The sequence below is a fragment of the Nansenia antarctica genome, assembly GCF_963989245.1.
Source record: "Nansenia antarctica genome assembly, chromosome: 13".
In the NCBI taxonomy this organism is placed as follows: Eukaryota; Metazoa; Chordata; class Actinopteri; order Argentiniformes; family Microstomatidae; genus Nansenia; species Nansenia antarctica.
This window is the reverse complement of record NC_137683.1, coordinates 19,420,793-19,435,380: the sequence shown is the minus strand read 5'-3', so window position 1 is coordinate 19,435,380 and position 14,588 is coordinate 19,420,793. Positions and strand designations below refer to the sequence as shown.

General features: G+C 47.3%; 1 protein-coding gene across 1 annotated transcript in view; it reads right to left on the bottom strand.

The window, feature by feature from the left end:
* ppp2r5b (protein phosphatase 2, regulatory subunit B', beta) overlaps positions 1-10,623 on the bottom strand; it is a gene marked incomplete at both ends in the record, with an annotated part of 24,346 nt that extends 13,723 nt beyond the window's left edge. Inside the window, one exon of the mRNA XM_080544062.1 lies at positions 10,427-10,623. Within this exon, the coding sequence (XP_080400188.1) occupies positions 10,427-10,623 (197 nt within the window). The remainder of the gene's footprint in view (positions 1-10,426) is intronic.
* Positions 10,624-14,588: the final 3,965 nt, after the last annotated feature.

Here is a 14,588-nt window from a genome sequence, read left to right as displayed (position 1 = left end):
GTTTTTTATTAGTTCTGCGTGAGTATGAACAGGTCGTGGAGCTCTGCCACCGGGCATCTGGGGGGGGAGGGGGGGGGGGGGGGGGGGGGGGGAGGGGAGGGGGATGGGGAGGGGCACAGCGGTTACATATACAAAGATATATACGGTAGATTGGGTGAAGTACAGATAAGTACTTTTGTGCTCACAGACGCACACACATACATATATAGGTGCATACCTACATACAAATACAATATATACACACATACACACACACATATATACAGTATATATATATACACACACACACACACACACACACACACATGCATGTGAAACAGACATCAAGTTGTTGCAAACAGTAGCCCCACAATTTGACTTGCCAGACTTGACTAACCAGTCAGATATTCGACAGCACTAGTGGTAGTGAAGAGTGCCTCACCTCAGTTACACACACACACCAAAAGACCTTGCTTAAGATCACCTGTCAACTGTCAATCTATCTAAGATAGAAACTACCCTGGGATTGTTTTGATGTGATGTGATTTGGGAAAAACCACCTCCGAGTTAAAAGTATCACATGTAGGAAAAATATTTAGACCCCATACCCTGTAGGTCCACAAGAGGTTAGACCCCATATCCTGTAGGTCTACTACTGAAGGTCAGGGGAGGCTGGTGGAGGTAGAAATCAGAGGACGGGTTTCATGTAATACATGGAAGGGAATGAGGAATGGTATTATGTCCTCCAATTTCTACCTCCACCAGCCTCCCCTGCTGTCGCTCCACCACTGAGATGAAGGGAACTTCATCACACACACACACACACACACACACACACACACAAGATTAGCCAGTGTAGTTTAACCCTTGTTAACCCTGAGGTATGTGGAACCAGTAGGGGGCAGTGAGCTGCTGTAGCCCAGACCCTCTCACCTCCTCTGGGCCAACGAGGACCATCTGCTCCCCTGTAGGACCACCTCCACCCCTCCCTCCTTTATCCCCCCCCCCCCCCCACACACACACACACACACACACACACACACTCCACCTGCACTTCTTCTCCAATTTGCCCTTTAAGTGCACTCAATTTTAAGTGTCGGAAATGCTCCATCCTCCATCCCTCCATCCCTCCATCCCTCCCTCCCTTCTTCTCTTTATCCCATCCTTGACCTTCATCCCTCCCTCCATCCCTCCCCAATCCCTTCCCTCCCTACCTACCTCCCTTCTCTTTCCATCCCTCCCTCCCTCCCTCCATCCCTCCGTCCCTCCCTCCATCCCTCCATCCCTCCCCAATCACTTCCCTCCCTCCCTCCATCCCTCCCTCCTTCCCTCCATCCCTCCCTCCCTCCATCCCTCCATCCTTCCCTCTCTCCACAACCTGACTGTGAAGGTGGAATCTAATCCATGTTTAATGGAGAGTAATTGTGTGAAGATGTGCCTGTGCTGGGACCACGGATGAACAGACTGAGTAGAAGAGATGAAGGGAGAGGGAGAGCAAGAAGGAGATAAAGGTGTGTGTGTGTGCGGGGGGGGCAGGTGAGGGAGGAGGATATAGGGATGGTGAGGAGGGGGGGAGGGGGGAGAGAGTGAGAGAGAGTGTGAGAGACAGAGAAAGTGAGAGAGAGTGAGTGAGAAAGTGAGAGCAATAGAGACAGAGAGAGAGCATCACACTCAAGGACAGGAAAAAATAAATCCCTGGAGAATCAATTACAAGTGTGCAAAGGAGAGAAGGGGAGAGATGAAGAGAGAGAAAATAGATAGAAAATAGAGAGAGAGGGAGAGAGAGAGAGAGAGAGAGAGAGAGAGAGAGAGAGAGAGAGAGAGAGGAGAGAAAGCATCCAGAGTTTAGACAAATTGAATTGCAGAGCGCGCGAGACAGAGAGTCTGTGAAGAAAATGAGATGGTGTCTGTGTGTGTGTGTGTGTGTGTGTGTGTGTGTGTTTGTGAAAGACAGAGAGAGAAAGAAAGAGGAAGGGAGATAGAGAGGTAGAGCCAACAAGGACAGGAGGGTAGACTGTGTAAAGCGAAGTTACCGATCGTTTAAATGTTTAAGACTACGGAATCAAGCACCGTGCAACAGTCTCAACACACACACACACACACACACACACACACACATACACACATACAAAGCCAAAGCTAAATATAGTACTGGACTGCTAGAAAGAGAGGAAGAGAGAGAAGAGAGAGAGAGAGAGAGAGAGAGGTAGAAATAAGAGGGGACAGAGAATGAGAAATAAGGGGAGAGAGAGAGAAGGGAGGGGCACCGGGCTGAGGAATTACATCATCCTCTCTGTTGCTATACCTCCTCCTCCTCTGTCTCTACCTCCCTCCCTCCCTCTCTCCCTCCCTCCCTCTCCCCATCTCTCTGGGTACCTCTCCTCTCCTCCATCCCTCCCTCCCTCCCTCCCTCTCTCCATCTCTCTGGGTACCTCTCGTCTCCATCCCTCCCTCCCTCCCTCTCTTAAATGAGATGAGTAAGTACAGCTCTCGTCTTTAAATAACAGTTATTCTGTTTGGGTTGTGACGCCGTGGAAACGCTATTTTTAGGGTCCACCCTCGACCGCCCCCACATCTGTCTAACACCTCACTGTGACGCACCAGGAGGGGAGGGGGGGGGCAGGGGAGGGGAAAAAAACGGACCAAACTGTTCTTTAAGTGAAATAAGAGAGGTGAAAGGAAAGTAAATGAACTCAATTACTGTTGTGTTTTGTTTGAATGAGGAGTCAGTTCGCTGTTCATTTTCAGACAATTTTTGTGACCTTTCCCCTCTCCCCTCCCCTCCTCTCCTCTCCTCTCCTCTCCTCTCCTCTCCTCTCCTCTCCTCTCCCCTCCCCTTTCCCCTTCCCTCCCCTCCTTTCCTCTCTCCTCTCCCCTCCCCTCCTCTCCTCTCTCCTCTTCTTCCCTCCCATTTCACCCAGTGAAATTCTGCATAACACTTCTGCACAGCGAACACGTGATAACAATATATGAAACAGTGCACTCATATCTGCCCGACTGAGGCATCGAAAACGGCATCAGTTTAAACGTCATTCTCCCTGCTGCTCACCTTTTTATTTATGAGAATACATTTCTTAACATGCAATCATTGTTTAATAATTACATGATTCCTGATTAAACTGTACAACATATTTGAGGAGTTGTTTTGCAATAACAGATATCTCTGTTTGTATTTACTATCCTAAATCATGTTTTTTTGTGTGCACTTCTGGGAACTCTTCATAAGTAATACATGACAGGTAATATTTAGATTTATTTTACACAATGGTTTCAATTTCAAAGTGTTTATGGAGATTCATCCTCCTGCCATCGGAGTCGCAGTTGCTCCTTCCTCCAGTGTCTGTGACACATGGATCAGAGAGTGCGTGGAGGACCGCACATTCGCACATTTTCCCGCCAAGTTTGCTTTTTTATAAATCCCAAAGTTTGTGTAAAAGTTCTTTTTTGCGTATGCAACGTTTATAAATGACCCCCCAGATCAGGCCTGTGGGAAAGTTCCATGTGCAATTACCCAAGATGCAAAGCACTTCATCAGCCTGAGTTCCAATGAGAGATGATGACACACACGTACGCGCACACGCACACACACACACACACACATACGCACACACGCACACACACACACACACACACATACGCACACACGCACACACACACACACATACACATACGCACACACGCGCACGCACACACACACTTACTATGTTAATCTCCTCTCTTCTCTTCTCCTCCTCCTTTCCTCCACCTGTCAAGTTAATGTTCTTTCTCTTCCTAATTGTTTCACCCCCCCCCCTCTCTCTCTCTCTCTCCTATCTCTCTCTCTCTCTCTCCTATCTCTCTCAGCTGTCTGTATTGATCTTCAGAATGTCCACTGTAACCCTATACCTCCCTTCTCCAGCTGGCCTCTCCCTTATAAACACACTCACACACACACACACACACACACACACACACACACACACACACATACATACACTCAGATGCACACACACACGCACACACACACACACACACACAAAAACACATGACCTAGGCCAGTAGAAAACTGGGGACTATTGTGGTACTACTAGGGTTGCCTAGTTTGGCTTAGGGCAAATCACTATTTTGTCATGCTCACACACACGCATACATACTGTATATATTAAGGTAACACTCAGTAGCTGTTGAAATAGAACACAACCACATTACAACATCCTCACACACACACTCACACACAGACAGAGAGAGAGAGAATCACATGGTTATAGAGTTGCACATCTTTCTATCTTTTTTTTTTTCTGTCTTTCTTCCTTCCGTTTTTCTTAAACTGGCAGCAGGAGGGTCTGTCACAGCTGACCTCTACATGGTCGCCTAGGGCCAGGGGCAGCGGTGTGTGTGTGTGTGTGTGTGTGTGTGTGTGTGTGTGTGTGTGTGTGTGTGTGTGTCTGTGTGTGTGTGTGTGTCTGTGTGTGTGTGTGTGTGTGTGTGTGTGTGTGTGTGTGTGTGTGTGTCTGTGTGTGTGTGTGTGTGTGTGTGTGTGTCTGTGTGTCTGTGTGTGTGTGTGTGTGTGTGTGTGTGTGTGTGTGTGAGATCACGGGACATACTCAGATCTATCTAGGGAGGTTCTCTCCTGCCAATGCCTACAGCACAAACACACAACACACTCACTAGGCACCATAAATACAAAACAGACATTCAACCAAGACAGAATATATTCCTTTGAGGAACACTGGTTTAAAGATCATTACTTTAAAAGATAGAATGGTGAATTGTGTGTGTGTGTGTGTGTGTGTGTGTGTGTGTGTGTGTGTGTGTGTGTGTGTGTGTGGTGGGGGGGGGGCGGTGTGTGTGTGTGGGCCCTCTCATCGGCTTGTTAGAATGGAACACACTTTAGTCTCAGACTTGACTGTGTCATATCCTCTATGATGTTATTCATGTTTATGTATAAAATTGTGCTTGCTTTTAAACATGGTCGAATCATCTCATCTACACTCAACTACACTAAAGGTCAATGGACTGCACTTATATAGCGCCTTATTCCAAAGAGCTTTACAACGGCCTCTCACACACACATTCACACACATTCACACACCAGTGGCGGCAAGCTACCATGCAAGGCACCAGGCTCATTGGGAGCACTTTGGGGTTCAGTGTCTTGCCCAAGGACACCTCAACAGGAGGAGCCATGGATCGAACCGCCAAACTTGCAATCATAAGACGTCGGCTTTAACTCCTGAGCCACAGCCACCTCAATTACACTCAACTCAACTCACTCTGATTTCTACGTCCCCCAGCCTCCACTGATCTACTGTATATCCCCATCTGTGTGTGTGTGTGTGTGTGTGTGTGTGTGTGTGTGTGTGTCTGTCTCTGGACAACTGTAGGTCTCCAGAGACACAGGGTACCTGGTTGTCATGGAGACCTGCAGTTTCCTAACATTATGTAGCGGAGGTGACTCGGAAGCATCTCGTGATGAGGTTAACCCTGCCCTGAGACGTGTGTGTGTGTGTGTGTGTGTGTGTGTGTGTGTGTGTGTGTGTGTGCGAATCCCACATCCTTAAAGGTCACTAGTACACCACTGATTCCCCTTTGTAATAATCAGCATCAGAAAACTGATTTGTCATCTTTATCTATCTCCCCCCACACACACACACACACACAGATGCACTGACACACACACACAAACACACACATACACACATACACAAACAGAGGAGAGGAGGGGAGGAGAGGAAGGGGGAGAGAGGAGAAGGGGAGGATAGGAGAGAGGAGAGGAGGGGGGAAAGAGGAGGGGAGGAAAAGAGGAAAGAGGGGAGGGGAGGGGAGGAGAAGAGAGGAGAGGAGGGGAGGAGAGAGGGGGAGAGAGTGGAGGAGAAGAGAGTTGGGGAGAGAGAGGAGAGGAGAGGAGAAGCGAGGAGAGGAGAGAGGAGAGGAGAAGAGAGTTGGGGAGAGAGGAGAAGACATGAGAGGGGAGGGGATGAGAGGAAAGTTGGGGAGAGGAGAGGAGAGGAGAGAAGAGGGGAGGAGAGGAGAGGAAAGAAGTGGGGAGGGGAAGGGAGGAGAGAAGCCTGGGGGTGAAAATGTGACCACAGCCATGTTAGCCTGTTAGCTGGAGCGAGGAGACCCATGACCAGGGAGCTCGGCTGACTCACGGCCCCAGGGGAGGGCATCAAAGCTGGGGAGGAGCACTAGTCCGGCAGCCTGTCTGAAGGAGACGTGGAGGGTAGGGTGGAGGTCTGGGTATGGGAGGGTGGGGGGGTGGGGGTAGGGGGGGAGCAGGACTTGAACAACGAAGGAAATGGAGAGGAGTGGAGGATGGTGGAGGGAGAAACCACAGGCCTATACTTTACCGGAAAGGAACAGAATGAGGAACGATATCACTACTCTATTGGCTCTTCTTGTCTCTTGTCTTATTGGGGGGGATTTCGTTTTTTTTTTTATAACTATTGACATTTTTCTCTTGTTGCTGCAATGTTGAGGAACCGAAGCCCAAGAATTTGACTCTCTTCTACTTGTATAATGGGTTTTAACAATAAACCTGATTCTGACTCTGATTCTGGTATCAAACTCATGTCATTCCTCATGCCATGTATTACAATGAGCCCGTCCTCCGATTTCTACCTCCACCAGCCTCCCCTGGTGAGGCTGACCTCCAGTAAGAGAAAGACAATATAGAAATATACATAATGTTCCGGTTTCACAGACAAGGCTTAATCCTAGACTAAAAAGCATCTTCAATGGAGATTTTCCATTCAAAGTGTGATTTAGTACAGAACTAGGCTTAAGTCTTGTCTGTGAAACCAGCCCCATATTATATATGTTATATTCAATGTTAACAAACGCTTCACAATGTAGTAGCTATAATAGTAGTAGTAGTAGTAGTAGTAGTAGTAGTAGTAGTAGTAGTAGTAGTAGTAGTAGTAGTAGTAGTAGTAGTAGTAGTAGTAGTAGTAGTAGTAGTAGTAGTAGTAGTAGTAGTAGTAGTAATGTTTTTAAGGCATTTCTGTTTGTTTTCAGAGTGTTGACTGACAGGAAGGATGGGAATCGAACCAGGAACCTTGCGGCTACATGGTATGCGTGTTAGCGTGCAGTGCCACTAAGAGTCCCCCCTGAGCTTGGCATGGCAAGGTTCCTCCTGCATTCGGTGCAGCTCAGAGATACTGAGGATCACCGTTTTTAAATGATACATTCAGATTTGTTGAACTAAATCTATATTTTTGATATTACATTTACATTTTAGACATTTAACGGACGGCTTTATCCGAAGCGAATTACAACAAATACATTTGTCTGAGTAAGTGAATCATCTATACAGCAGTCATGATTAGAAAAACTAATCTATGGATGAACTGAGTATGATGTAAATATGTTGTAGAAGGGTAGACACTTGTTTGGGATTTTGGCTTGTTTTTTTGGAAGGTTCCTTCTGTGCTTGGTGTTGTTGGTGTTGTTGGCCAAACTGTTGCAGAGTAGATTCTACTTCACCCTAAACCGGACAGGCCCACAATTGTGACCGTTGCAATTGGGCCCACAATTGTGACATTAAACAAGAATCAAATTAAAGCAGAACATGTGGGCCCAATTGTGACAGCAGCTGGTGAAAGGGGTAACAAGCCGATTTAATGTCCAGACTTTTATTTTGAAAAATGTAAATACATTTCATCGTTGTTGGAAATCAATGACACACTCGCTAAGTCAACTAACACCCTTTGTTTTGTGAGCCTGGTAACAATGTAAAGTAGTGTTAGTTAATTAGGTAGCAGTGGGGATTACTTTGCACTATTTTGGCTTGACTAGCGAGTGTGTGTTGTGATTTTCAACAATGTTGAAATGTATTTCCATGTTTCAAAATAAAAGGCTGAACATTTTGATTCCCCCTTTCACCAGCCGCTGTCACAACTGGGCCCACACATTCTGCTGTAATTGGAGTATTAATTTGATTCTTGTTTAATTATCTCCATGTCATGTGTAGTGTGTTATTCTGAACAATGATCTGAGAGTAACCACACACAACTTAGAGGTGTAACCTATCAAACGGCATCCTGCTTTTGCATCTGATCATCATATTTCTGGACATTTGGAAATGTGTTGTTTTTTTTTTAGATGGTCGATGCTGATGTCTCATCTTCCTGAGATTGAGATTATGATGAGTTTGAGACTGAGATTGAGATGATGATGAGCGTTTACATGAAAAATAATAAAAATAGAATGTTCATCCTCTCCAGGGGTTCTGTGGTTCAGTCCCCACATCTGAGCCTGCTGGATATGTAGCAGAGGGCGTCAGGAATCTCACTATAACCAAATGTAACCTTTGTAACACAAGGATGTCCTCTAGGTATAGTGGTTTACATCTGTGGCGTCCGTGTAAGAAGTCCCTAAGTCCGTGCGTACAACCCCCACAGATTACATACATTCCTCAGTAGAAACTGTGTCTGAGCCTGGTGTGTGTTCTGTTAGAACCCATGTCTGGGTCTGGTGTGTGTGTGTGTGTGTGTGTGTGTGTGTGTGTGTGTGTGTGTGTGTGTGTGTGTGTGCGTGCGTGCGTGCGTGCGTGTGTGTGTGTGCGTGCGTATGTATGTGTGTGTGCGTATGTGTGTGTGTGTGTGTGTGTGTGTGTGTGTTCTGTTAGACCCCATTTCTGGGCCTGGTGTGTGTGTGTGTGTGTGTGTGTGTGTGTGTGTGTGCCACTGTTGGTCCACTGCACCCTGGTACCTACAGCCACAATAGAGAACAGGTGGTTCCCTTGACTGTAAGTCATTCACTCTCTATCTCTTAATGGGAACACAATGTTCATAGATGGATGCGTGTGCACGTGTGTCTGCGTGTGTGTGTGTGTGTGCGTGTGTGTGTGTGTGTGTGTGTGTGCGCTGCAGTTTTATTGGCCAAAACAGGGCTGGACCCAGACCCAGGCTACAACAGGCCCAGATCAGGTTACAGACTACCATTTCTACAGGCCTGCATTCACTCACACACACACACACTCACACACATACACACACACACACACATATACACACACACACACACACACATATACACACACACGCACGCGCACACACACACACACACACGCGCGCGCACACACACACACTCACACACATACACACACACACACACACATATATACACACACACGCACGCACGCGCACACACACTCACACACACACACACACACACACACACACGCACGCGCACACACACACGCGCGCTCACACATATACACACACACGCACGCACGCGCACACACACACACACACACACACACACACACACACACACACACACTCACACACACACACACACACACAAGCACACGATTCATCCAGTGAGACGGTTTCGAAAACGCGACATCAAACAACACACACACATTAAACATTTACACAGAACAACTGCACCGGCGCTACCACCACACGGTGGGCTTCGACGACAGGGACTCCTAGACCTAACTGTCCAATAATAACAGAAGATAACTACGTCTGTAGACTTACACAGAGAGCACAAGGTGTGGTGTGTGTTGACATTGGATATCAGGACCTCCAAAGGCCCAATACCCTCTATAGAGTATAGATATATAGACTTATATATACTAGATAGATAGGCCTCTACAGACTAGATATATAGACCTCTATATACTAGATAGACCTCTATGGAGTATAGATGTATAGACCTCTATAGAGTATAGATATATAGACCTCTATATACTATATAGACCTCTATAGAGTATAGATATATAGACCTCTATAGAGTATAGATATATAGACCTCTATATACTATATAGACCTCTATAGAGTATAGATATATAGACCTCTATAGAGTATAGATATATATACCTCTATATACTAGATATATAGACCTTTATAGTATAGATAGATAGATAGATAGATAGATAGATAGATAGATAGATAGATAGATAGATAGATAGATAGATAGATAGATAGATAGATAGATAGATAGATAGATAGATAGATAGAGAGAGAGATAGAGAGATAGATCGATAGATAGATAGATAGATAGATAGATAGATAGATAGATAGATAGCTATAACTATAACACAGGTAAAGTAGACCTATAAGAATAGTGAAAATAGTGAGTGTATAGGCCTAGACTAGGCTATAGGTAAAACAGGCTTCTTACAGCTCTAGTTAAAAGGTAGGCTATAGGCCTAAGGATGGTGAGTGACATTGGGTATGAAGGGGCTCCTAAAGGTAGTTTCACACATGGCTATAGATAAGACAAACACAATTAAAAAGGTATAGGCCTATAGGCTATAGATAAAACAGGCTTCTTCCAGGCTACACAAGTTAAAAGGCATATAGGCCTAAGAGTAGTGATTGACATTGGGTATAAAGGCTCCTAAAGGCAGCTTTTCACTAGTGGAATAAGTATGTGTGTATAGTGACAGGCCTGAGACCAGCGGAGGTGGAGGAGGTGCCGCAGCGGTCGGTCTGGGGGGGGTCCGGGGGGAGACCCACCTTTGAGTAGCGGCAGCGGCGTCAGCTCGACCTGGGAACTCTGGTAGCGGAATTGCGACGAGCTGTGGGAGCGTCTCTGCCGGGCCCGGCGCATCGAGCGCCGGGGGAAGCCATCCACCTTCTCCGCTGACGGCACCGAGAAGCCGGTGGTCGGCGAGGACGGACTGGTCGGGGGTAGCTTGGTGGTATCCATCGTTGCCGGTGCCGGTGTGTTAACGGTGTGTCCGGTTAACGGGTGGTGTGGGGAGACGCGGGTAGGGAGAAGAGAGGGAGGGAGGGAGGGAGCGACCCGTTTTTTTTATTATTTATTTTTTGCTTGATGTCCCTTTTTTAGAGCTTAAATCTTAAACAATGAATCAAAAAACGGAAGGGTTTAAGAATGGAAGAGATGGGATGAGAGGGATCATGTGGGGGGGGTGAGAAAAGGAGGAAGAAGGGAGGGATAGACGGAGATGTGCAGAGATGGAGAGATGGACGGGAAGGTTAAAACACAGAGAGCGGCAGGGCTGGCTCACTGGCTGGGTGTCCGATTCGTTCCACACCTTGTGATTGTCTCAGTAAAACCGGACGAAAAACCGGACGAAAAGCACACAGTCTTGTTTTTAAAACACACACATCCTTCAGGCAGACAGAAATAAACTGAGATGCCTATATTATCTTCATGGAGGTAGGTCGATGCACATGTATCTTCGCTGTAGAGGCTTTGCCGTATTGGCGTCATCGGCCTAAATTTGGTATTTATTTATATATTTACGGATGCATGGATGTACGGATCGCTAAGTCCTTACATAAAACAAATCACACCTCTAGGAACACAAAAAGAATCCTCCTGGGTTCGAGATCATTCCGTCCCAACAACGCGACGACAATCCAACACCCTTCCCTCGGTTTTATCTTGTCCTCATTGACGATTGATATAAATCAGCAATTGATTAGTAGCAACAAAGATGATATCATAAAATCTTCGATCTGAGTTCCTGGTCGTTGCCGCATCACTGCCCTCCCTCGGTGAACGGTTAGCGGGTCCGTTATTCCTTATAATAAACTGCCCTGCCGTTTCAGACGGAACGGGGGTCCGAGTAGGGCGGGGATGGGGCGCACAAACGTGCCGACATGTGCGAATCTCCGGCCGCCGTTGCAACACCGACACCCGGTCTCTCTCTCTCTCTGTCTCTCTCTCTCTCTTTCTTCCGTTAAACCCGTAGCCTATAATAATAATAATAAAAAAGAAAAACACAAGAAAAAACCTCCGCAATGTCAGAATGTCAGTCACAGCTACGTCCCCGTGCTGGATGGACACGGTGGATGTCGCGTTTCTCTCCTCCTCGGCGCGGAAATGCTTGTTCCGTCTCCCGTTTATTCTCTCTCCACTCTTGTCTCGGGCGCGCTTAGGTGGTGCAGCAGGGAGACTGATACACACACTGCGGATGACGTTCAGCACGGTGATTTATTTATTTATTTATTTTGTGTATTCGTTGTATTTATGTATACACAGTCACACACACACACCCCCATCTCTCTCTCTTATTTACGCTATATGGAAGATTGCTTTGGTTTAGTCGCGTGCGTTTATCGCTCATCGCGCATCCTTCAGTCCCTCATCTTTAAAAAAATAAAATAAATAAATAACACACAAAAAAACAGGGTTATTTATCTCTCCTTCCCCCGACCTCTTCCTCTTCTGTTCCTAGTTCTCCGTCCGCCGTTTGTTCGTCACTGTCTGTCTGTCTGTCTGTCTGTCTGTCTGTCTGTCTTTCTTTCCCTCCCCACCCCTTTCTCCTCTTTCATTCACCCCTTCCCTCCTCTGTGCGCTTGTCTACCGCGCGGGGTTTTGAGGATTGTGACTCATACGGTGTAAACCATTGTTCGTGGGATAATTCTTCCACTTGTTCCAAATTCACCGGTTCTCTCTCGCTCTCTCTGACCGGTGGCCGGTTGTCCACTGCGCTCTCCGCTGCCCAGTCTGGCGCACGCGGTTTGTTAAATAATATGATCTGTATTTAGTCTAATATCATTATTGTTATGATCATCATCTTCACTCTGACTCTCTCTCCGATAGGGGTGTCGTAATGCTGCGCGCGCGACTCTCACTCCCTCCCCTTCCCCCCCCCCCCCCCTCTCCTCTCTCTCCTCCTCATCCCTCCTCTCTCCTCATTTTTCCCTCCTTTTCCTCCATCCTCCTCTCTCCTTTCCTCTCTCTCCTCCACTCTCCTGACCCCGTTTTCCCTCTCCTCCTCTCCCCTCCTTTACTCTCCATCTCCTCCTCTCTCTGTTGTCGCCCTCTCCTCCCGACGGAGTCAGCGCACGTGAGCTGGTGGCCGTTTGAACACCAGGGGAGACGAGAGCGCGCGGGGAAGGAGAGTTGGTTGTTGATATGTTACGGTACATGTGGGAAAACTATGGTTAGGGTTAGGTGCTACGTCGACTTGGTACATGCTGGCATGTCTAACCCTAACCGTAATCCTAACCCTAACCCTAACCCTAACCTTAACCCTAGCACCGTAGCACCTAACCCTAACCCTAGTTTTCCCACATGTTATGTACCGTATTCCCACATGTACCGTAACATACATACTGTTTACTAAATCATCACACAGGCATATATCCCATTCACATTTTCTCCTCACAATTGTAGTGTGTGTGTACGTGTGCGCGCGCGCGTGTGTGTGTGTGTGTGTGTGTGTGTGTGTGTGTGTGTGTGTGTGTTGTGGTGACCACCAATAGGACCGGGTATAATGAGCACAACCAGCTTTTGGGGCGGCTGTGGCGCAGGAGGTAGAGCCGCCGTCTAATGATGGCAAGGTTGGCAGATCGGCGGTTCGAGCCCCGGCTGGTCACAAGTGTCCTTGGGCAAGACACTGAACCCCAAAATTGCTCCCAATGAGCAGGCCGGCGCCTTGCATGGCAGCTTGCCGCCATTGGTGTGTGAATGTGTGTGTGAATGGGTGAATGAGAGGCCATTGTAAAGCGCTTTGGAATAAGGCGCTATATAAGTCAGTCCATTTACCATTTACAACCAAGGTAGAAACCGACACCGACCACAGGGAGCAGTTCAGTGGCGTATTTAATCAAAAGAATGTCTCTCAACAAAAAGGTTAAAGTTCAACTGAGGCTTTTTGTGACAATAAAGTTTCCACAGAATATATTCCAGGGGAAGGCCTCGGCCTGCCGTAGGCCGGGGGTAGGAGGGTCGACGTGGGGTTAGCTCTGTGGGTGTGGTGGGTCGGAGGGGCTACAGGCTCCCCTGTATCGCTGCTGGGCTCTCTCTCTCCGTCTCTGTCACGGGCTGTGCCCGGGAGTGGTCAGGCGGTAGATAAAAACACATTAATCAACTTTTATCAGAAAATTGCTCGGCCGGAGGTCCGGCCCTCACCCAGTCCAAACGTGTCGTCTGTTCATAGCAGCTCCCCTCCTCCTTATGTGTGCCTCCTGTGAGGGGGCACAGGTGTGGCCCGTCGGGCTAACAAGCCTGTGTGCTTCCATGGGCCATCCTCTAATAAGGGAATGCAGGGCAGCTGTGTGGTTACAGTGTCTTCTCCATCACTCTGCCCCCCCGGGGGAATGGCTGCTGTGTTGGTGTAAATACCCGGGACTCTGTGGGGGTCACTAGAGTGTTTGTGTGTGTGTGTGTGTGTGTGTGTGTGTGTGTGTGTTTCAAGTTTATTGTTACGTCACATTACATGAGTGTAAGAGAGTAAAATTCTTAGGCTTCGGTTCCTGACATTGCATTGCAGCACAAGACAATAAGGCAATAATAATTCAAGCATAATTCAAGATAAAAAAGTGACAGTAGTACAGGAAATAAGTGACAAAAAAGAATAGGCATAATACAAGATAACGGTGACAATAGTAAAGGTAGACAGGATACACTGGTGCCACTAGTGATAATAGAGTTCAGTAGTAAAGTGGCTGTGAGCTTAAGGTTTCCGTAGTCCGTATACATGGGGTGAGCTAGGGGACGATAGCCAATTGTCTACAGTGGGCTTGTTCATGAGCCTGATCGCCTGGGGGAAGTAGCTGTTGGTTAGAGTTTTGTGTGCGTGTGTGTGTGTGTGTGTGTGTGTGTGTGTGTGTGTGTGCGTGTGTGTACCTCCCAGGTGTGACAGTGTCCCCAGCATGACTCAGTGGTGATGCGGAGGCCCCTGCAGCTGTGTGTTA